Here is a 22920-nt window from a genome sequence, read left to right as displayed (position 1 = left end):
TCTATGTAATTCTCTGTAAATATTCAAGAATTCATGCATATGCAGTTGCCACAAACTTTATTCGCCTTCTGTTTTTCAAAGTCTCTGCCCTTTCTCGTGACTGTTGTGAAATCGTGCTGATAGTTGTTTGTGCAACTTCATTGCAAATTCACTTCGGAGAAAAACAAAAACAAAAAAACCTGCTGCAGTAAATTCCCTGTAGTTTTTTGTTTCACAAACAGGTGCAGCCACAGGGGACTGGGTCTAGTGAAAGACTGCACCATCACCACCAACAACTTGCATTTACGTAGGGCCTTTATCATAGTAATGTGTCCCAAAAGCTTGGTCAAAGAGTTTGATTTTAAGAGCATCTTAAAGGAGGAATGAGAGGCGGCGAGGCTAAAGGAGGGAATTCCAGGGCTTAGGTCCTTGGCAGCTGAGGGCACAGCCGTCACTGATCGAGCAATTAAAATAGGGGATGCTCAAGAGGCCAGAATTGGAGGAACGCAGATATCTTGGAGGGTTGTAACGCGGGAGGAGATTACAGAAATAGGGAGGGGCGAGGCCATGGTGGGATTTGAAAACAAGGATGGGAATTTTAAAAAATCGAGGTCTTGCTTAATCAGGAGCCAATGTAGGTCAGTGAGCACAGGCGTGATGGGTGAGCGGGACATGGTGCATTATGACGTGGGCAGCAGAGTTTTGAATGACTAGTTTACCGAGGGTAGAACGTGGGTGGCTGGCCAAGAATGCATTGGAATAGCCAAGTCTAGAGGTAACAAAGGCATGGATGATGTCAAGAACTAATTATGTTTTGGGATGGTGAAAAGGTATTCCACTACTGCAGATGTTGTTTTGCTGAAGATTATGTTGAGAGATTTAGAACAGAGGGCAGCAGAAACTTCTTTACACAGAAAGTTATGAGGATAGGTGGTTGAAGCAGAAACTATGTCAACATTCAAGATTAGAGTGGACAGGCGGATGAAGGAAAAAGGGTTGAAGAGATATGGAAAAATGTGATTAGAATTATTTGCTCAAATGAAGGGTGTAAGGGTTAACTTCAAATCACTACTCAGAGTCCGTCAGCCTTAAAGTAAATGCAGTTTATTAATACAAGTCGACAGGGGAGACACTCTTCCTTCGCGTTTAACGATGGATCGGACTCTTAGTTCTTTATACAGTTTCAGCATAAGTCATTACACAATTACGCAGGTTATAATGATTGATCAATACGTGATTGATTAATACAACGCCGACCAATCTGGCGTTTACTTGCCTTAAATGGTAATTTCGGATATAGGTTACCATGGGTAATTACTATTCTACTCTTATCTTGTTATTGTTGCTTATGTCTGCTAGTACAATTTGTTATCTGTCTGCTGCTACATCCCAAGGACATTGGTCGATGAATGAAAGTTTGCTGGGGTCTGTGGAATGTTCCCACATCCCACTTTGTCAATTTGTAATTTTCCCTCTTCAGAGGGAAATTGCCAACACGGACGGGTTGGGCTGAATGGCTGGTTTCTATGTAGTAACTTTTGAAGTATTTCTATGTATTTCACCCAATTCTGTGCAATAGATAGTTCCTTCAGAAAATTCTGGTAAGCTAATATTCTACTATGTTGGGTATTGCTATTTGTAACAATATAGTATTCTGTTACTTTTAAAAATCACTCACTTCTCCACCCTCTTCAGCAGAATGACGATGCCTGCAAATTATAATAAACTAAGGAACAACCATGAAATTGCTCATAGTGAATCGAAAGACTCACTGTGTAATGCTAATGTATTATCAGACTACTGATTTGTAGTGATTTGAAGTGGGACAAGTGGGGCTAGGCTAACATTATAATATCAATGCTTGAATTGTTAGTAAAGTGTATCTTTGAAATAAACGCCATAGATAGTAATGGTTCTTCACTGAGGCATGCTGGGATCCTTGACCACAGGTATGTTTAGGGACAGCTAGCTTATTTAGAAGCTTGGGAAAATAAAGTGTTATTTAGAAGCTTGGGAAAAATACTCATTGTTATGTGCAGAACAAGAAGATAGGGAGACTGAAGGCCAAAATAGGAGTTGCCATGGGAATGGGAGTCCAAGGCTTGAAGAAATTAAGATAACGGGAGACACCTGCTGGACTTGAATAACTCCATCGATGTAATATAAGTGGTGAAACAGTGTGTACTGATTTATGACTGTTGCAAAACAACCCAAATTACAGTAACTTGTGAATTATAAGAGTATGCTGCAAACTCTATTGTTGAGTGTGGTATCCCAGGCAACTGAGGATCACTCCCTTGCATGTGCTCGAATAAACTCTTTACTTGCTGGACTTTGTAACTCGAGAGTGGTTTATTTTTTACCACAACATGATTGAATCATTAATTATATATAATTTTTATTAGTGTTACAGGAGTGTTTGTCGTATTTTTGGATTTACGGAAACACATTTCTGTATGAGTTATAAATCAGCAGTCTTAATTATTATAATATGTTTGTTTAGGTATTTAGAGAATTTTATTTTATCTTTTTTCAAAATCAGGTTGAAGGTAGGCAGGAGATGAGCATATGTTGGTGTAATTTTTGTACTTTAGGGAAAATTGTTAAAGTAGTTGGACGGGAGTGGTAAGGAGTTGGAGGAGCAAAGGAACGTTGGTGTATTAGGGAAGATCATTGGAATGGTCGAGGGACTGCCTATGATGATAATAGATAGAAAGGGAGCTTTCTGAGGTTTTGTAGTACTGGAGTGATGTGGAGGAAATGCAAAAGTGGTGGGATGAGGTGTGTAGGTGGAAGGGAGGTCTTAGGGTGTGGAAGAGCTGAGATGGTGGTGGGGTGTCAAGAGTATTGGAGAGAAACATAGTTGAGTGTAGAAGTAATGGATGTGGATCTTGGTGATGGGAACAGTGGGAGTGGGGTAATGGGGCACCATAGACCATTATAGTCACATTTGTATCAATGACTGTGCAACTGGATCTAATTTTTTATAGCACTTACTTTGCTTCTACAGTCTTAGTACAAATGGAGGAAGTGTTTTGAAGAACTTGAAGTTGTCCCTAGATCACGGTCAGGAAGGCAGCAATAGGGGTTTGGCTGTAGCGGATGGGGAGGGGGTCAAAGTCATGTGCATTTGGGGTGGTAGCAATTAAAATTGGTAGGAGAAAGGGGGAGGCAGTATCAAGGGGAAGCAAGTCACTGTGTTCAGGGCAGCCAGAGGTGGTTGGAGAAAATGGGTAGAGGGGAATATATGGACACAGGATGAAAGGTAGTGGGAGGAAGTGGTGAGGGAGAAAGCATGGCTACGCTATGTAGATCAAAGTAAGAGAAGTGAGGGGCAGGGAACAAAGATAATGTAGACTGTAAGCCTTCAATCTCCCTAAGCTTAAAACAGAAAGAGTTCCAGATTACCATTACTCTTTATGTGAAAAAATGCTTTCTGGTTTCACTCCTGATAAGATTGTTCCCCCTTGTTCCGGATTCCCCCACCAGAGGAATTATTCTCTGTATCTAACCTATCAAATTCCTATATCATTATAAACACCTCAATTAGATCACTCCTTAACTGTTTAAACACAAGGGAATACAAGACAAATTTTGCAACCTATTTTCATAATTTAACACTTTAAACCCTGGTATCATAGAAATTTACGGCACAGAAGGAGGCCATTCTGCCGATTGGGTCTGTGTTGACCAAGAAAGAGCTATCTAGCCAAATCCCACTTTCCAGTTCTTGGTCCATAGCCCTATAGGTTATGGCACTTTAAGAGCATATCCAAGTCTTTTTAAATGAGTTTCTACCTCTACCACACTTTCAGGTCATGAGTTCCAGATCCCCACCACCCTCTGGGTGAAAAAAGTTCTCCTCAACTCACCTCTAGTCCTTCTCCCAATTAGTTTAAATCTATGCTCCCTGGTTATTGACCCCTCTCCTAAGAACATAAGAAATAGAAGCAGGAGTAGGCCATTGGCCCCGCGAGCCTGCTCCGCTATTTAATAAGATCATGGCTGATCTGATCCTGGGCTCAGCTCCACTTACCCGTCCGCTCCCCATAACCCTTCACTCCCTTATCGTTCAAAAATCTGTCTATCTCCACCTTAAATATATTCAATGACCCAGCCTCCACAGCTCTCTGGGGCAGAGAATTCCACAGATTTACGACCCTCTGAGAGAAGAAATTTCTCCTCATCTCAGTTTTAAATGGGCGGCCCCTTATTCTGAAACTATGGCCCTAGTTCTAGATTCCTCCACGAGTGCAAACATCCTCTCTGCACCTACCCTGTCAAGCCCCCTCAGTATCTTACATGTTTCAATAAGATCATCTCTCATTCTTCTAAACTCCAATGAGTATAGGCCCAACCTGCTCAACCTTTCTTCATAAGTCAACTCCCTTATCTCAGGAATCAACCTAGTGAACCTTCTCTGAACTGCCTCTAATGCAAGTATATTCCTCCTTAAATAAAGAGACCAAACTCTACGCAATACTCGAGGTGTGGCCTCACCAATGCCCTGTACAGTTGCAGCAGGACTTCTCTGCTTTTATACTCCATCCCCCTTGCAATAAAGGCCAACATTCCATTTGCCTTCCTGGTTACTTGCTGTACCTGCATACTAACTTTTTGTGTTTCATACACAAGGACCCCCAGGTCCCTCTGTATTGCAGCATTTTGTAATATCTCTCCATTTAAATAATATATTTTTATTTTTCCTGCCAAAGTGGATAACCTCACACTTTCCCACATTATACTCCATCTGCCAAATCTTTGCCCACTCACTTAGCCTGCCTAAATCCCTTTGCAGATTCTATGGGGCTGAAGTTGCCCACAGGTGTAAACGGGGCACACCTACCCTGTTTCTGTTGCTTTTACCGGCATGGTGGATGGGGGGGGCGGAAGTGCGGCGGTGACCGGAGGATCGCAGTTGAGAGGGGTAGAAGCTGGGGGCGGGCAGAGTGTCCGCCGCTGTCAGTCATCAGCATAGCGCTGATAATGTCATCAAGGTGCCGCGTCACCACGGCTCTCTCCTTCACTTAAAGGGAAGAGCCTGCGCGATTGTTTACGTTCAGTCCACTGGGCCACCAGGGAGGGTTTCGGTCGGGCCAGTGGCCTATCACCCAAGAGGGGTTGCCAGGCTGCATGTGGGCTACCCGCCCGAACTCGGAGGCATAACTGTCGGCCCAACATAGCAGTCACTGACAAAATAAACATGGCAGCAGCGGCAGTAGGTCCTTCCCTTTAATGGAAACCGCACTGCCAATTTAGAAGGACTACAACCTCACTGCACTGGCAGAAAAAAGCAGCTTTTGGCACTGCACGGCGGGAGCAAGATTTTCTCGGCGGAATTTCGCCATCGGGGCGGGGGGTGCGGGGGGACGCACTTAGGATGGATCGTCAGCAGCAAAGCGGTAGGGGGTGAGTGGGTCACCGCTGGGATACCGTCGGATACCGTCGGAGCAGAATTTTCAAAATGACGGCCATTACATGAAAAATCAGCGGCCATTGCAATCCACAGCCTGGCCGCCGGAACAGACCTTAAGGGAAGGGGCAATTTCGGCCTCTTTGTGTCCTCCTCACAACTTGCTTTTCCACCCATCTTTGTATCATCAGCAAACTTGGCTACATTACACTCAGTCCCTTCATCCAAGTCATTAATAAAGATTGTAAATAGTTGAAACCCCAGCACCGATCCCTGTGGCATCCCACCATTTGCCAATTGAAAAGGGTTTGCTAAGGGAAATAGGCCCTTCCTATCCACTCCATCTAGGCCCTTCATAATTTCATACACCTCAATTAAATCTCCATTGAGCCTCCTCTGTTCCAAAGAAAACAACCCCAGTCTATCCAATCTTTCCTCATAGCTAAAATTCCCCAGTCCTGGCAACATCCTCGTAAATCTCCTGAGTACCCTCTCGAGTGCAATCACATCTTTCCTGTAATGTGGTGGCCAGAACTGTATGCAGTACTCTAGCTGTGGCTTAACTAGAGCTTTATACAGTTCAAGTATTACCTCCCTGCTCTTATATTCTATGCCTCGGCTAATAAAGGAAAGTATCCCATACGCCTTCTTACCACCGTTTCTACCTATCCTGCTACCTTCAGAATTCTGTGGACATGTACTCCAAGGTCCATCTGTTCCTCTACACTTTTCAGTATCCTACCATTTATTGTGTATTCCCAAAGCATCCCAATATTGGATCATCAAGGGGTTATAGGGAGGGAGGAACTTAATACAATCACTATCACTAAAGAAGTAGTACTAGGTAAAATAATGGGACTAAAGGTGGACAAGTCCCCTGGACCTGATGCCTTACATCCTAGGGTCTTAAAAGAAGTGGCTGCAGAGATAGTGGATACATTGGTTCTAATCTACCAAAATTACCTGGATTCTGGGGTGGTCCCAGCAGATTGGAAGACCGCAAATGTAACACCCCTATTTAAAAAAGGAAGCAAACAAAAAGCAGGAAACTATAGACCAGTGAGCCTAACATCTGTCATTGGGAAAATGCTGGAGTCCATTATGAAGGAAGCAGTAGCAGGACATTTGGAAAAGCATAATTCAATCAAGCAGAGTCAGCATGGTTTTATGAAAGGGAAATCATGTTTGACTATTTTGCTGGAGTTCTTTGAGGATGTAATGTGCAGGGTGAATAATGGGGAACTAGTGGATGTGGTGTATTTGGAATTTCAGAAGGCATTCGATAAGGTGCCACATAAGAGGTTACTACACAAGATAAAAGCTCAGGGGGTTGGGGGTAATATATTAGCATGGATAGAGGATTGGCTGAATCATAGAAAACAGAGAGTCGGGATAAATAGGTCATCTTCCGGTTGGCAAAGTGACTAGTGGGGTGCTACAGGGATCGGTGCTGGGTCCTTGATTATTTACAATCTATATTAATGACTTGGATGAAGGGACCGAGTGTAATGTAGCCAAGTTTGCTGATGATACAAAGATGGGTGGGAAAGCAAATTGTGAGGAGGACACAAAAAATCTGCAAAGGGATATAGACAGGCTAAGTGAGTGGGCAAAAATTTAGCAGATGGCGTATAATGTGGGAAAATATGAGGTTATCCACTTTGGCAGAAATAATAGAAAAGTAAATTATAATTTAAATGGAGAAAAATTGCAAAGTGCTGCAGTCAGAGAGACCTAGGGGTCCTTGTGCATGAAACACAAAAAGTTAATATGCAGGCACAGCAAGTAATCAGGAAGGCAAATGGAATGTGGGTCTTTATTAAAAGCAGAGAAGTCCTGCTACAACTGTACAGGGTATTGGTGAGGCCACACCTGGAGTAATGTGTACAGTTTTGGTCTCCGTATTTAATGAAGGACATACTTGCATTGGAGGCAGTTCCGAGAAGGTTCACTCGGTTGATTCGGCGCTGAGTGGGTTGACTTATGGGGATAGGTTGAGTAGGTTGGGCCTATACTCATTGGAGTTCAGAAGAATGAGAGGTGATTTTATTGAAACTTTTAAGATAATGAGGGGGCTCGACAAGGTGGATGCAGGGAGGATATTTCCACTCATAGGGGAAACTAAAACTAGGGGACATAGTCTTAGAATAAGGGGCCGCTCATTTAAAACTGAGATGAAGAGGGTTGTAAATCTATGAAATACTCTGCCCCAGAGAGCTGTGGAGGCTGGGTCATTGAATGTATTTAAGGCGGAGATAGACAGATCTTTGAGCGATAAGGGAGTAAAGGGTTATGGGGAGCAGGCAGGAAGTGGAGCTGAGTCCATGATCAGATCAGCCATGATCTTATTGAATAGTGGAGCAAGCCCAAGGGGCCAAATGGCCTACTCCTGCTCCTATTTCTTATGTTCTTACTCAACTCCTTGCATTGAAGTACATACCATTAAGCAGTGCCAAATTCCTTTGTTGTATATCTTCTAGCCGTTGTTTCCTCTGCCTTTGAAACTCATTTACTAATTTTCTGCCTTCCATTTCCAACTTTGCTTCTCTCTCTCTCTGAATTTACGTTCAGGTTCCAATTCCCCTGCTTAACTAGTTTAAATCCTCGCTAACAGCACTCGCAAATTCTCCCCCGCGCCCCATGAGGATACAGGACCTGGCCCTGTTGAGGTGCAACCCGTCCAGCTTGTACAGGTCCCACCTCCCCCAGAATCGGTCTCAATGCCCCAGGAATCGAAAGCTCTCCCTCCAGCACCATCTCTTCAACCACGCATTCATCTGCTCTATCCTCCTATCTCTGTACTCAATAGTATGTAGCAACCGGACCTTTGAAGTCCTGCTTATTGATCTCTTTCTTAGCTCCCTAAAATCTGCCTGCAGGACCTCATTCGTCTTTCTACTATGCCATTGGTACCGATATGGACCATGACCTCTGGCTCTTCATCCTTCCCCTGCAAAATGTCCTGCAGCTGCTCACTGACATCCTTCACCCTGGCACCAGGGCAGCAACATCTTGGAGTCACATCTGCGGCAGGAGAAATTCCTGTCTGTTCCCCAAACTATTGATTCCCTAATCACTATTGCTCTTCTGACCTACCTTCTTCCCGCCTGCAAAGCTGAACCACCCATGGTGCCGTGGACTTGGTTCGCTGGAGAAATACTACCAACAATGTCTTCGCAAGATCCTGCAAATCCCCTGGGAGGACAGACACACCAACATTGGCGTCCTCGGCCAGGCCAACATTCCCAGCATTGAAGCACTGACCACACACGATCAGCTCCGCTGGGCGGGCCACATTGTTTGCATGCCTGACACGAGACTCCCAAAGCAAGCGCTCTACTCTGAACTCCTACATGGCAAACGAGCCAAAGGTGGGCAGAGGAAAAGTTTCAAGGACACCCTCAAAACCTCCTTGATAAAGTGCAGCATCCCCACCAACACCTGGGAGTTCCTGGCCAAAGATCGCCCTAAGTGGAGGAAGTGCATCCGGGAGGGTGCTGAGCACCTTGAGTTTCATCGCCGAGAGCATGCAGAAACCAAACGCAGGCAGCGGAAAGAACGTGTGGCAAACCAGTCCCACCCACCCTTTCCCTCAACGACTGTCTGTCCCACCTGTGACAGGGACTGTGGTTCTCGTATTGGTCTGTTCAGTCACCTAAGATCTTATTTTCAGAGTGGAAGCTATTCTGAGGGATTGCCTATGATGATGATACCCCAGAGGAACCATTGCCCTCACCAGCAGACCAGCAGTGATCCCTGTAAGGTGCGCAGCATTGCACTGCTCCAGAGAACCCGCGCAGCCAGCTTGCTTAAAGTGGCCGCGCAGGGCCAAAATAAATTACAGGGAACATAGCTCAGCAGTATTCAGATCATTCTGTTGAATCTGCGCTGACGCTCTCTCCTGTAACCCCATTCACCTCCAGATCCCTTTATATTCCTTCTTTTCAAACATTTATCTCATTCCATTTTAAATAACGGTCTAGTCTGCTTCAATAGCCACTTATGGTGAGGCATCACATGGTCTATGTCATGTATTCAACTGTCATTGTAATCCATGAAAAAACTGACTTAAGTTGTACACTGTGAGAACACTGACCACTAGGTGGTGAACTTGTGGGAGACACTCCTAACCTGGACTTTCAGGTATAAAAGGGGAAGCTCCACCCACCTTCATCACTTCAGTGCTGGTGAATAAAGGTTACTGATCACAGAGTGACCTTCTCTCTAGTATGGGCCTCGTGTGCATTTGTACTGTATAGCAAGGACATATTATTGGCGATGAGAAACTGGGATTTAAACCACGCGAGCATGGCCACTAGCAGCACAGACGAGAGGTACTGTGTTGGTGATGATTGGGACAATTTTATTGAGAGACTACAGCAAAGTTTCGTCACTAAGGAATGGCTGGGACAGGATTCGGCCGACAAATGCAGGGCTCATCTCCTGACGGTTTGTGGATCCAGGACATACTCCCTGATGAAGGTCCTTCTCGCGCCAGAGAAGCCGGCGGACAAGACTTTTGAAGAGCTCAGTAAGTTGATCGGGGAACACTTTAAACCGGTGAGCAGCATGCACATGGCGAGACACCGGTTTTACACGCACCGGCGGCAAGAAGGGCAAAGCGTTCCAGACTTCGTGGCAGACCTCCGGCGACTGGCGAGCCTATGTAAGTTCCCAGATGCATGCAGGGCGGAGATGCTGCGAGATTTTTTTATTGAGGGCATCGGGCATGCTGGGGTTTTCAGCAAACTGATTGAGACCAAAGACTTGACCCTGGAAACAGCGGCTTTGATGGCCCAGACATTTATCTCAGGGGAGGAAGAGACCAGAATGATGTTTGACAAAAATCTTGGTTTAAATGCAGCAAATGGACAGGGAGTCAACATTGTTAACGCGGCACACAGTTCCCCAGGCAGACAAGGGCAATCGGACATGCCCGATCATGTAGTCGAACCCAAAGGGAGAACTCAACAGAGACAATGGCTACCTGAACGGCGATTCATGCCATCGCAAGGGACAATGCGGCCAGTAATGGGGCCATCAACACCTGTCAATGGTACGTTTAAGGGCAGTTACAGAGACAGTCAGAGATGATCGACTGGTAATGGACCTTTTGTTTCCAACAACGGCTCATGTTGGAGGTGTTGAGGCAAACACACAGCCAGAGCTTGCAGGTATCAGCAATACACCTGCAGAAATTGCAACGTCAGTGGTCACTTGCCGTGTATGTGCAGGAAGCCTGCAGCCAGGTTGATGTACGAGGAGGACGGGCCTGATGTAAGCCCTACGAGGCCAAATGGACACTGGGGGAAATCGCTGGAAGCTGAAGTTCAGCGAGTTCATGTGGAGCACATATACAGTTCATACACCAGGATGCCACCGATAATGATGAAAGTGCTCCTCAATGGCATCCCAGTATCAATGGAGCTAGACATGGGGGCCAGTCAGTCCCTGATGAGTATCAAACAGTTCGACAATTTGTGGGCGTCCAAGGCTAGGCCAAAATTAGTGCCGATTGACGCACAGCTACGGATATATACAAAGATCATTCCAGTGCTAGGCAGCGCCACGGTAGTCGTGACCCACAAAGATTCGGAGAACAAATTGCCACTCTGGACTGTCCCGGGGGACGGTCCCGCACTACTGGGGAGGAGTTGGCTTGCTATCATGAACTGGAAATGGGGTGATGTCAATGCAATTTCTTCTGTGGAGCGAATATCATGCTCACAGGTCCTGGACAAATTTGACTCACTATTTCAACCCGGCATTGGCACTTTCATGGGGACCAAGGTAGTGATTCACATAAACCCAGACGCCAGGCCAGTACACCACAAGGCCGTACGTGATGCGGGAAAAGATAGAAGGCGAATTGGCCCGCCTGCTGAGGGAAGGCATCATCTCACCAGTCGAATTCAGTGACTGGGCGAGCCCGATTGTGTCGGTGCTCAAGGCGGATGGGTCAGTCAGGGTATGTGGTGATTACAAGGCCACCATCAATCGGGTGTCACTCCAAGACCAGTACCGCTACCGAGAGCGGAGGATCTCTTTGTGACGCTATCCGGTGGCAAACCTTTTTTCAAAATTGGACCTGACCTCAGCTTACATGACCCAGGAGCTGGCGAGTGAGTCGAAGAAGCTGACCACCAATCACGACACACAAGGGGTTGTTTGAGTACAACAGATGTCCATTCGGGATTTGCTTGGCCGCCGCGATCTTTCAGCAAAATATGGAAAGTCTCCTCAAGTCGATTCCAAGGACGGTGGTTTTTCAAGCCGACATCCCCATCCCGGGTTGCGATACTGAAGAACACCTCCACAACCTGGATGAGGTGCTACGCTGAATGGACCGGGTAGGTCTACGACTGAAAAAGGCGAAGTGCGTCTTCCTAGCTCCAGAGGTAGAATTCCTGGGGATGAGGGTAGCAGCAGGCGGGATCAGACCTACTGCATCCAAAACGAAAGCGATCCAGAGAGCACCCAGACCCCGTAACACGACGGAGCTGCATTCATTCTGGGGCTCCTGAACTATTTTGGTAACATTCTTCCCAAATTGAGCATGCTGTTAGAGCCACTACACATGCTCCTACGCAAAGGTCGCGAATGGGTCTGGGGGGACAGCCAGGAAAGGGCTTTTGATAGAGCACGCAATTTGTTATGCTCCAACAATCTGTTAATGCTATATGACCAATGTAAGAAACTTGTGTTAACGTGTGATGCGTAGTCCTATGGGGTCGGGTGTATGTTGCAGCATGTTAATGCCAATGGTCAGTTACAGCCGGTAGCTTATGCCTCCAGAAGTCTGTCCCAGGCAGAAAGGGGCTATGGGATGGTAGAAAAGGAAGCGCTTGCATATGTATATGCAGTAAAAAAAATGCACCAGTACCTGTTTGGCAGGAAATTTGAGCTGGAAACAGATCACAAACCCCTAACGTCCCTTTTGGCTGACAACGCCATAAATGCAAATGCGTTGGCCTGCATAAAGAGGTGGGCACTCGCGTTAGCCGCCTATGACTATACAATTCGGCACAGACCGGGCACTGAAAACTGTGCCGATGCACTCAGCAGGCTCCCACTAGCCACCACCGAGGGGGCAACCGAGCATGCTGCTGAGATGGTCATGGCAGTTGAAGCTTTCGCAAGCGAAGGCTCACCTAGTAGACGCCTACTCCAAATGGATCGAGTGTGACATTCTCAATTCAAGCACATCCTCTGCCACGGCAGAAAGTCGACAGGCAATGTTCGCCGCCCATGGTCTACCGGACGTCTTGGTCAGCGACAATGGCCCGTGCTTTACAAGCATTGAGTTCCAGGACTTCATGGCAGGAAATGGTATCAACCATGTCAGAACGGCACCGTTCAAGCCGGCCTCAAACGGCCAGGCGGAACGAGCAATGCAGATAATCAAACAGGGGATGCTCAGAATCCAAGGGGGTTCCCTACAAAGCCACTTATCACGCCTCCTGTTGGCCAATAGATCCCAACCACACTTGCTCACAGGGGTTCCACCTGCAGAGCTGCTAATGAAAAGGACGCTCAAAACCAGGTTATCCCTCATACACCCCAACATGAAAGAAATTGTTGAGAGCAGGCGCTGGTCACAATGTGACTATCATGACGGGAATGCGAGGGCGCGATGTATTGATGTCAATGACCCTGTCTTTGTCCTCAACTACGCTGCAGGGCCCAAATGGCTTGCAGGCACTGTAATTGACAAAGAGGGGAATAGGATTCTGGCAGTTAAACTTGCCAATGGACAAATCTGCCGCAAACACGTGGATCAAAGAAAAAGAAGCAGAGGAAGAACACGATGTAGAGTTGACTCCACCACAGGTGACCGAACACCGGAACCAAGTGGAGGAGAGTCCAGTCACTGTGGGCAGTCCGTACAGACCTGAGGCACCGCAAACAGTAGACACTCAGGCCAGCACCCAACAACCGGAGCCCCAACTCAGGCGCTCTACAAGGGAGCGTAAACCACCAGAGACTTAACCTGTGATCCCAATAAGACCTTGGGGGGGGAGGTGATGTCATGTATTTAACTGTCATTGTAATCCATGTATAAACTGACCTAAGTTGTAGACTTTGAGAACACTGACTACAAGGTGGTGAACTTGTGGGAGACACTCCTAACCTGGACTTTCAGGGGAAGTCATAACGGGGAACAAAGAAATGGCAGACCAATTGAACAAGTACTTTGGTTCGGTATTCACTAAGGACACAAACAACCTTCCGGATATAAAAGGGGTCAGAGGGTCTAGTAAGGAGGAGGAACTGAGGGAAATCTTTATTAGTCGGGAAATTGTGTTGGGGAAATTGATGGGATTGAAGGCCGATAAATCCCCAGGGCCTGATGGACTGCATCCCAGAGTACTTAAGGAGGTGGCCTTGGAAATAGCGGATGCATCGACAGTCATTTTCCAACATTCCATTGACTCTGGATCAGTTCCTATCGAGTGGAGGGTAGCCAATGCAACCCCACTTTTTAAAAAAGGAGGGAGAGAGAAAACAGGGAATTATAGACCGGTCAGCCTGACCTCAGTAGTGAGTAAAATGATGGAATCAATTATTAAGGATGTCATAGCAGCGCATTTGGAAAATGGTGACATGATAGGTCCAAGTCAGCATGGATTTGTGAAAGGGAAATCATGCTTGACAAATCTTCTGGAATTTTTTGAGGATGTTTCCAGTAAAGTGGACAAAGGAGAATCAGTTGATGTGGTATATTTGGACTTTCAGAAGGCTTTCGACAAGGTCCCTCACAAGAGATTAATGTGCAAAGTTAAAGCACATGGGATTGGGGGTAGTGTGCTGACGTGGATTGAAACTGGTTGTCAGACAGGAAGCAAAGAGTAGGAGTAAATGGGTACTTTTCAGAATGGCAGGCAGTGACTAGTGGGGTACCGCAAGGTTCTGTGCTGGGGCCCCAGCTGTTTACATTGTACATTAATGATTTAGACGAGGGGATTAAATGCAGTATCTCCAAATTTGCGGATGACACTAAGTTGGGTGGCAGTGTGAGCTGCGAGGAGGATGCTATGAGGCTGCAGAGTGACTTGGATAGGTTAGGTGAGTGGGCAAATGCATGGCAGATGAAGTATAATGTGGATAAATGTGAGGTTATCCACTTTGGTGGTAAAAACAGAGAGACAGACTATTATCTGAATGGTGACAGATTAGGAAAAGGGAAGGTGCAACGAGACCTGGGTGTCATGGTACATCAGTCATTGAAGGTTGGCATGCAGGTACAGCAGGCGGTTAAGAAAGCAAATGGCATGTTGGCCTTCATAGCGAGGGGATTTGAGTACAGGGGCAGGGAGGTGTTGCTACAGTTGTACAGGGCCTTGGTGAGGCCACACCTGGAGTATTGTGTACAGTTTTGGTCTCCTAACTTGAGGAATGACATTCTTGCTATTGAGGGAGTGCAGCGAAGATTCACCAGACTGATTCCCGGGATGGTGGGACTGACCCATCAAGAAAGACTGGATCAACTGGGCTTGTATTCACTGGAGTTCAGAAGAATGAGAGGGGACCTCATAGAAACATTTAAAATTCTGACGGGTTTAGACAGGTTAGATGAAGGAAGAATGTTCCCAATGTTGGGGAAGTCCAGAACCAGGGGTCACAGTCTGAGGATAAGGGGTAAGCCATTTAGGACCGAGATGAGGAGAAACTTCTTCACCCAGAGAGTGGTGAACCTGTGGAATTCTCTACCACAGAAAGTAGTTGAGGCCAATTCACTAAATATATTCAAAAGGGAGTTAGATGAAGTGCTTACTACTCGGGGGATCAAGGGTTATGGCGAGAAAGCAGGAAGGGGGTACTGAAGTTGAATGTTCAGCCATGAACTCATTGAATGGCGGTGCAGGCTAAAAGGGCTGAATGGCCTGCTCCTGCACCTATTTTCTATGTAAAAGGGGAAGCTCCACCCACCTTCATTACTTCATTGCTGGTGAATAAAGGTTATTGGTCACGGAGTGACCACCTCTCTAGTGTGGGCCTTGTGTGCATTTATACTGTATAGTAAGGACATATTAGTCTAAAAGCCCTCAGTTCAAGAACCTTCCTTCTTGCTTCCTCCTTAGTTCCTCTACTTGGAATAATCAGTCTCCATCACTAGTTACCCCTAGGTTTCCCTCACCCCTTTACTGGCTGCTCCTCTCTCGGCACTGTTCCCACTTACATTACTGCTGCTCTCTGCAGAAAATATTGATTCTCATGTCTCGCCTATTCCACCAATCTTCCTCGCTGTCCTCTGCTCAAGCCCAATCTCCCCATTCGCTCTCTCCCGAGCACCCATTTTGCTGTCTCCTCTTCTGACACCCCATTCCCAATCTACCTCTCTCTCCTGAGCCACAATCCTCTTCTCTTCCCCCAAGCTCCCATTTTGCAGTCTTCCTCTCTCCCTGAACCTCCCCCTTCTCAGCCCCTGAAACCAGTCTTCCTCTCTAGCCCCCACTTCGAAGTCTGGCTTACTTCCTGTAGCTCACCTTCCCCTTCACCACTTGCATGGCTGTGTTGCATATGTAAGTCTAAGTTGTCTTGCTCCCACTTAGCCATGTGACCCTGACCCTGCCAAACAATGCCAGGGCCTGTCTAACTGCACGTGGCAGTACTAGCCGAGGCCGTGCGCTCTCCGTTGCCAGGTCGGGGACGGGAGTTCGATCGCGAGCTGTGATTTCGCGCGCGCCATGTTTCAGGAGCCGCCACAGGCGGGGAAACTCCAACTCCCACAAGGCGATTTTCCGGCACGCAGGCGCGGTAGCTGTTGCGCTTGGAGCCTGCGGCGTGCGTGCACGTTGGTAGCCGGTCACCACGTAAAGTGCGGCTGCACGAACTCCCGGAGATGTTGAACAGGCGGCTCTTGACGGCGTTTAAATATATTCGGGGCTGCCGCTTTAAAACATACAGAAATGTCTCCACGTCGTGGTCTCCTGTGGGAGCGGCTTTCAATGACAAACCGAGGAGGAAAGCGGATTTATTTGGGAAAAACGTGGTGAGTGAAGCAGTCGGTGAGATGGGCATGAGGCTGTTGCACGTTAAGCTTTGAACTTCAGAACGTTGTCACCGGACCCTCATGCACTTTCTTTATTGGCCAATGCAGCAGTCATGTTGTACACGGCAAGATCCCAGAATTGAATGGCCAGCTAATCTGTTTTCTGGTGATAGTGTCTGAGAGGCATTGCCGGCCTGTCTGATCTTTGCAAAGTGCCATTGGGTTACTATTGGTCAGTTCCACCCACCCACTGTTCAACGACGTCTGTCCCACCTGTGACAGAGATTGTAATTCCCGTATTGAACTTCAGCAGTCACCTAAGAACTCGCGTTTAGAGTGGAAGCAAGTCTTCCTCGATTTCGAGGGACTGCCTATGATGATGATATGATGGTCAGCTGAACCATTAGAATAGCAACTTTGGTTTAACTTCTCAGCCAGGCAATAGCACCTCACTGCTGCACTAGAATATCACCTACAACCTTCAACCCTCCAAAGGCAAGAATGTCACGAACTGATTTATGCTGGGAGCTATAGTCTCGCATGCTTCAGGAAGAGGGATTTTTATTGGATGTGGCTACCCCTTGCATTAGCCTGTACCATTCTGGTTAGCTTTGTGTTGTGGAGTTCGCAGGGCAAGAAGGGGCTTTGTACAGTGAGCACAGTTTGCAAACTATGGATTTATAGTTGGACTGTAAAATTAAATTATTTGCATATTTCAGCAGTTTTGAATTGTTTATTTTTAACACCATGGAAGAGATGGTCAGCATGTTTATTTACATACAATCTAGGCTGACATTTCAGTGCAGTACTGAGGAAGTGCTACACTTTTGGAAGTGCAATTTAAAAAAATGAGATGATTAACCTCTCGGGTGGGACATTAAAGATCCCACAGGACTATTCGAAGAAAAGCAGGCGAGTTCTCCCGGTGTTCTGCCCAACATTTATCCCTCAAACAACATCTTAAACAGATCATCTGGTTATTTATTTTCGGCCGCCTGAGGAAAAGAGTGTTCGAAAACCAGGCCCTCAAATCTACCACCAAGCTCATGGTCTACAGGGCTGTAGTAATACCCGCCTTCCTGTATGGATCTGAGGCATGGACAGTGTATAGAAGATACCTCAAGTCGCTGGAGATATATCACCAACGATGTCTCTGCAAGATCCTGCAAATCTCCTGGGAGGACAGGTGCACCAACATCAGTGTCCTCGCCCAGACTAACATCCCCAGCATTGAAACACTGACCACCCTCGATCAGCTTCGCTGGGCAGGCAACATAGTTTGCATGCCAAACACGAGGCTCCCGAAGCAATTGCTCTATGGGGAGCTTCTTCATTGCAAACGAGCCAAAGGTGGGCAGCGGAAACGTTACAAGGATACCCTCAAAGCCTCCCTGGTAAAGTGCAACATCACCACTGACACCTGGGAGTCCCTGGCTGAAGAGCCCCCCTAGGTGGAGAAAGTGCATCCGAGAGGGCGTTGAGCTCTTTGAATCTCAACGCCGCGAGCGTGAAGAGGTCAGGCACAGACAGCGGAAGGAGCTTGTGGCAAATCAGTCCCACCCCCCCCTTCCCCCGCCGAATGTCTGTCCCACCTGTGACAGGGTCTGTGGCTGTTGTATTGGGCTGTTCAGCCACCAAAGAACTCGCTTCACAAGTGGATGCAAGTCTTCCTCGATTCCGAGGGATTGCCTATGATAATAGGTTTGTAGACTTAGCTGATGCAAATCGTTGCCGCGTTTACAATAGTGACTACATTTCAAAAGTACTTAATTGGTTGTAAAGTGCTTTGGAAATTACTTGAGGTTATGAAAGGTGCTAAATAAATGACTTTTTTTCCGTGTATGTCTTGGTTCCATTGATAAACTTATATTTATATAGCGCCTTTAATGAAGTAAAATGTTCCAAGGCGCTTCACAGGTGTGTTATAGAACAACATTTGATACCAAGCCACATAAGTAGCTATTAGGGCAGATAACCCGAAGCTTGGTCAAAAAGGTGGGTAAAAGATTGCAAAGTAAAATCCCATTCCACGACTTAAATGTAAGTTGCTGTTATTATATACTTATGTAGCGCATTTAATGTAGTAAAAACATCCCAAGATGCTTAACAAGAGCCATGTCAATAAATGAAGGAATTGAACGTAATATCTCCAAGTTTACAGATGACACTAAGCTGGGTGGCAGTGTGAGCTGTGAGGAGGATGCTAAGAGGCTGCAGGGTGATTTGGACAGGTTAGGCGAGTGGGCAAATGCATGGCAGATGCAGTATAATGTAGATAAATGTGAGTTATCCACTTTGGTGGCAAAAACAGGAAGGCAGAATATTATCTGAATGGTGACAGATTAGGAAAAGGGGAGGTGCAACGAGACCTAGGTGTCATGGTACATCAGTCATTGAAAGTTGGCATGCAGGTACAGCAGACGGTGAAGGTGGCAAATGGCATGTTGGCCTTCATAGCTAGGGGTTTTGAGTATAGGAGCAGGGAGGTCTTACTGCAGTTGTACAGGGCCTTGGTGAGGCTACATCTTGAATATTGTGTACAGTTTTGGTCTCCTAATCTGAGGAAGAACATTCTTGCTATTGAGGGAGTGCAGCGAAGGTTCCCCAGACTGATTCCCAGGATGGCAGGACTGACATATGAAGAAAGCCTGGATCAACTTGGCTTATACTCACTGGAATTTAGAAGAATGAGAGAGGATCTCATAGAAACATATAAAATTCTGACTGGATTGGACAGGTTAGATGCAGGAAGAATGTTCCCGATGTTGGGGAAGTCTAGAACCAGGGGTCACAGTCTAAGGATAAGGGGTAAGCCATTTAGGACCGAGATGAGAAGAAACTTCTTCATTCAGAGAATTGTGAACCTGTGGAATTCTCTACCACAGAAAGTTGTTGAGGCTAGTTCATTAGATATATTCAAAAGGGAGTTAGATGTGGCCCTTATGGCTAAAGAGATCAAGGGGTATGGAGAGAAAGCAGGAATGGGGTACTGAAGTTGCATGATCAGCCATGATCATATTGATTGGTGGTGCAGGCTCGAAGGGCTGAATGGCCTACTCCTGCACCTATTTTCTATGTTTCTAAAATACTTTTTTTGACACTGAGCCACAGAAGTAGATATTAGGACAGATGATCAAAAGCTTGATCTAAGAGGCTGGTTTTAAGGCACTCTTAAAAGAGGAGAGATAGGTGGAGAGGTTTAGGGAGGGAATTCCAGAGTTTAGGGCCAAGGCAGCTGAAGGTACAGCCGTCAGTGGTGGAGCAATTAAAACCGGGGATGCATAAGAGGCCAGAATTGAAAGAGCGGAGAGATCTTGAACGCTTATAGGGCTGGAGGAGGCTACAGAGATATGGAGGGATTTTAAAATTGAAGCATTGTCAAACCGGGAGCGAGTGAAGGTCAGCAAGCGTAGGGTTGATGGGTGAACAAGATTTGGAGTGAGTTACATACAGGCAGCAAGGTTTTGGATGAGCACAAGTTTATGTAGGGTGGAAGATGGGTGGCCAGCCAGGAGAGTATTGGAATCGTCAACAAAGGCATGGCTGAGGGGTTCAACAGCAGATGAGCTGAGGCAGGGTCAGAGTCAAGCGATGTTACAGAGGTGGAAGTAGGCAATCTTGGTGATGGAGCAGATGTGGTCGAAAACTCATCTTGGGGTCAAACACAACACCAAGGTTGCAAACGGTCTTGCACAGCATAAGACTGTTGCCAGGGATGGAAACGGTGGTCAGGGAACGGAGTTTGTGGCGGGGACCAAAGATAGTGGCTTCGGTCTTACCAATGTTTAGTTGGAGGAAATTTATGCTCATCCAATATTGGATGTCGGACAAGCAGCATGACACCTCAGAGACAGAAAGGGTCCAAAGAGGTGGTGCTGAAATAGAGCTGAGTGTCGTCGGCATATATGTGGAACTTATTGTATTTTCAGATGTGGAGTAGCATGTAGATGAGAAATATAAGGGGGCCAAGGATAGATCCTTGGGGGAACTCCAGAGGTAACGGTGATACTCCAGTGGTGGTATTGAAGGAGTGCTGTATTGTCAGAAGTGATGTCGTTCAGATAAGGTATTAAATTGAGGTCCGTTGGGTGAATGCTAAAGATCCAATGGCATTATTTGGGAAAAAAATCAGGGAATGCTGGCACAAACAGCTTGGCTGATCATACATCCAATTGCTGTTTGGAGGATCATACTGTGTCCAAACGATAGTGTCATTGTAATAGGCAGTCCCTCGAAATCGGGGAGACTTGCTTCCATTCTAAAAGTGAGTTCTCAGTGACTGTACAGTCCAATACAGAAATTACAATCTCTGTCACAGGTGGGACAGACAGTCATTGACGGAAAGGGTAGGTGGGAAGTCTGATTTGCTGCACGCTCCTTCTGCTGCCTGCGTTTGTTTTCTGCATGCTCTCGGCGATGAGACTCGAGGTGCTCAGCCCCCTCCCAGATGCTCTTCCTCCACTTAGGGCGGTCTTTGGCTCAGGACTCCCAGGTGTCGGTGGGAATGTTGAACTTTATTAAGGAGGCTTTGAGGGTGTCCTTGAAAAGTTTCCTCTGCCCACCGGGGCTCGCTTGCCATGTAGGCGTTCTGAGTAGAGTGCTTGCTTTGGGAGTCTTTGTCCGCATGCCCGACATGTGGCCCGCCCAACGGAGCTAGTCGAGTGTGGTCGGGGATGTTGTCCTGATCAAGAACACTGATAGTAGTGCATCTATCCTTCCAGGGCATTTGCAGGATCTTGCGGAGACATCGTTGGTGGTATTTCTCCAGCAATTTGAGGTGTCTACTGTATATGGTCCACGGTAGTGTAGTGGTTATGTTGGATTAATGATCAACAGTGAGTTCAAATCCCACCACGGAAGCTGGGGAATTTACATTCAGTTAATGAAATAAATCTGGAATAAAAAGCGACTATCAGTAATGGTGACCATGAAACTATTGTATTGTCGTAAAAACCCACCTGGTTCACTAATGTCCTTTTTAGGGAAGGAAATCTGCCGTCCTGTGACTCACAACAATGTGGTTGACTCTTAACTGCCCTCTGAAATGGCCTAGCAAGCCACTCGGTTGTAACAAACTGCTACGAGAAAAAATAATAAGAATAAAACCGGATGGACCATCAGGCATTGACCTCGGCACTGACAGCGGACACGACAACTGCACACCCAGCCCAATCAACCCTGCAAAGTCTTCCTCACGAACATCTGGGGACTTGTGCCAAAATGGGGAGAGCTGTTCCACAGACATAATTATACTCTCAGAATCATTCAGCCAATTTCCCAGATTCCTCCATTATCCCTGGGTATGTCCTATCCCACCGGCAGGACAAACACAGTAGTATACAGTCGGTAGGGAGTCACCCTGGGAGTCCTCAATATGAGGACCCCATGAAGTCTCGTGGCTTCAGGTCAAGCTGATTAATCAGTACTCCTCCATCTTGAACACCACTTGGAAGAAGCACGGAGAGTAGCAAAGGCACAGAATTTACTCTGGGTGGGGGCTTCAATGTCCATCACCAAGAAGGCTCGATGGCACCACTACTGACTAAGCCTGCCGAGTCCTGAAGGACATAGTTGCCAGACTGGGCCTGCGGCAGGTGGTGAGAGAACCAACATGAGAGCTAAAGTAAATGTTGGTCCCTTAGAGGACGAAACCGGGGAATTAGTGATGGGGAACATGGAGATGGCAGAAACTCTGAACAAATATTTTGTATTAGTCTTTACGATAGAGGACACTAAAAATATCCCAACAGTGGATAGTCAAGGGGCTATAGATGGGGGAGGAAGTTACCACAATCACAATCAATAAGGAGGCGGTACTCAGTAAGATAATGGGACTAAAGGTGGATAAATCCCCTGGACCTGATGGCTTGTATCCTAGGGTCTTAAGAGAAGTAGCAGCAGGGATAGTGGATGCATTGGTTGTAATTTACCAAAATTCCCTGGATTCTGAGGAGGTCCCAGCAGATTGGAAAACTGCAAATGTAACGCCCCTATTTAAAAAAGGAGGCAGACAAAAAACAGGAAACTATAGACCAGTTAGCCTAACATCTGTGGTTGGGAAAATGTTGGAGTCCATTATTAAAGAAGCAGTAGCAGGACATTTGGAAAAGCATAATTCAGACAGGCAGAGTCAGCATGGATTTATGAAGGGGAAGTCATGTTTGACAAATTTGCTGGAATTCTTTGAGGATGTAATGGACAGGGTGGATAAAGGGGAACCAGTGGATGTGGTGTATTTGGACTTCCAGAAAGCATTTGACAAGGTGCAACATAAAAAGTTACTGCACAAGATAAAAGTTTACGGGGTTGGGGATAATATATAAGCATGGATAGAGGATTGGCTAACTAACAGAAAACAGAGAGTAGGGATAAATGGCAATCAGTAACAAGTGGGGTGCCGCAGGGATCAGTGCTGGGACCCCAACTATTTATAATCTATATTAAAGACTTGGATGAAGGGACCGAGTGTAACATAGTCAAGTTTGCTTTTCCTCCCAGCTTTGTATCGTCAGCAAAATGTGTGAGGAGGACACAA

At 46.5% G+C, this 22920-nt stretch overlaps 1 protein-coding gene across 1 annotated transcript in view; it reads left to right on the top strand.

Moving 5' to 3' along the window:
- The first annotated feature begins 16182 nt into the window (after nt 1–16182).
- Nucleotides 16183–22920, top strand: part of LOC139275151 (mitochondrial intermediate peptidase-like) — a 306230-nt gene continuing 299492 nt past the window's right edge. The window contains exon 1 of the mRNA XM_070892217.1: nt 16183–16385. Coding sequence (XP_070748318.1) covers nt 16236–16385 — 150 coding nt within the window. The 5' untranslated portion in view covers nt 16183–16235. The remainder of the gene's footprint in view (nt 16386–22920) is intronic.

The sequence above is a fragment of the Pristiophorus japonicus genome, chromosome 10 (genome assembly GCF_044704955.1).
Source record: "Pristiophorus japonicus isolate sPriJap1 chromosome 10, sPriJap1.hap1, whole genome shotgun sequence".
In the NCBI taxonomy this organism is placed as follows: domain Eukaryota; kingdom Metazoa; phylum Chordata; class Chondrichthyes; family Pristiophoridae; genus Pristiophorus; species Pristiophorus japonicus.
The sequence above is the reverse complement of the archived record's forward strand: the minus strand, read 5'-3'. Positions and strand labels throughout refer to the sequence as shown.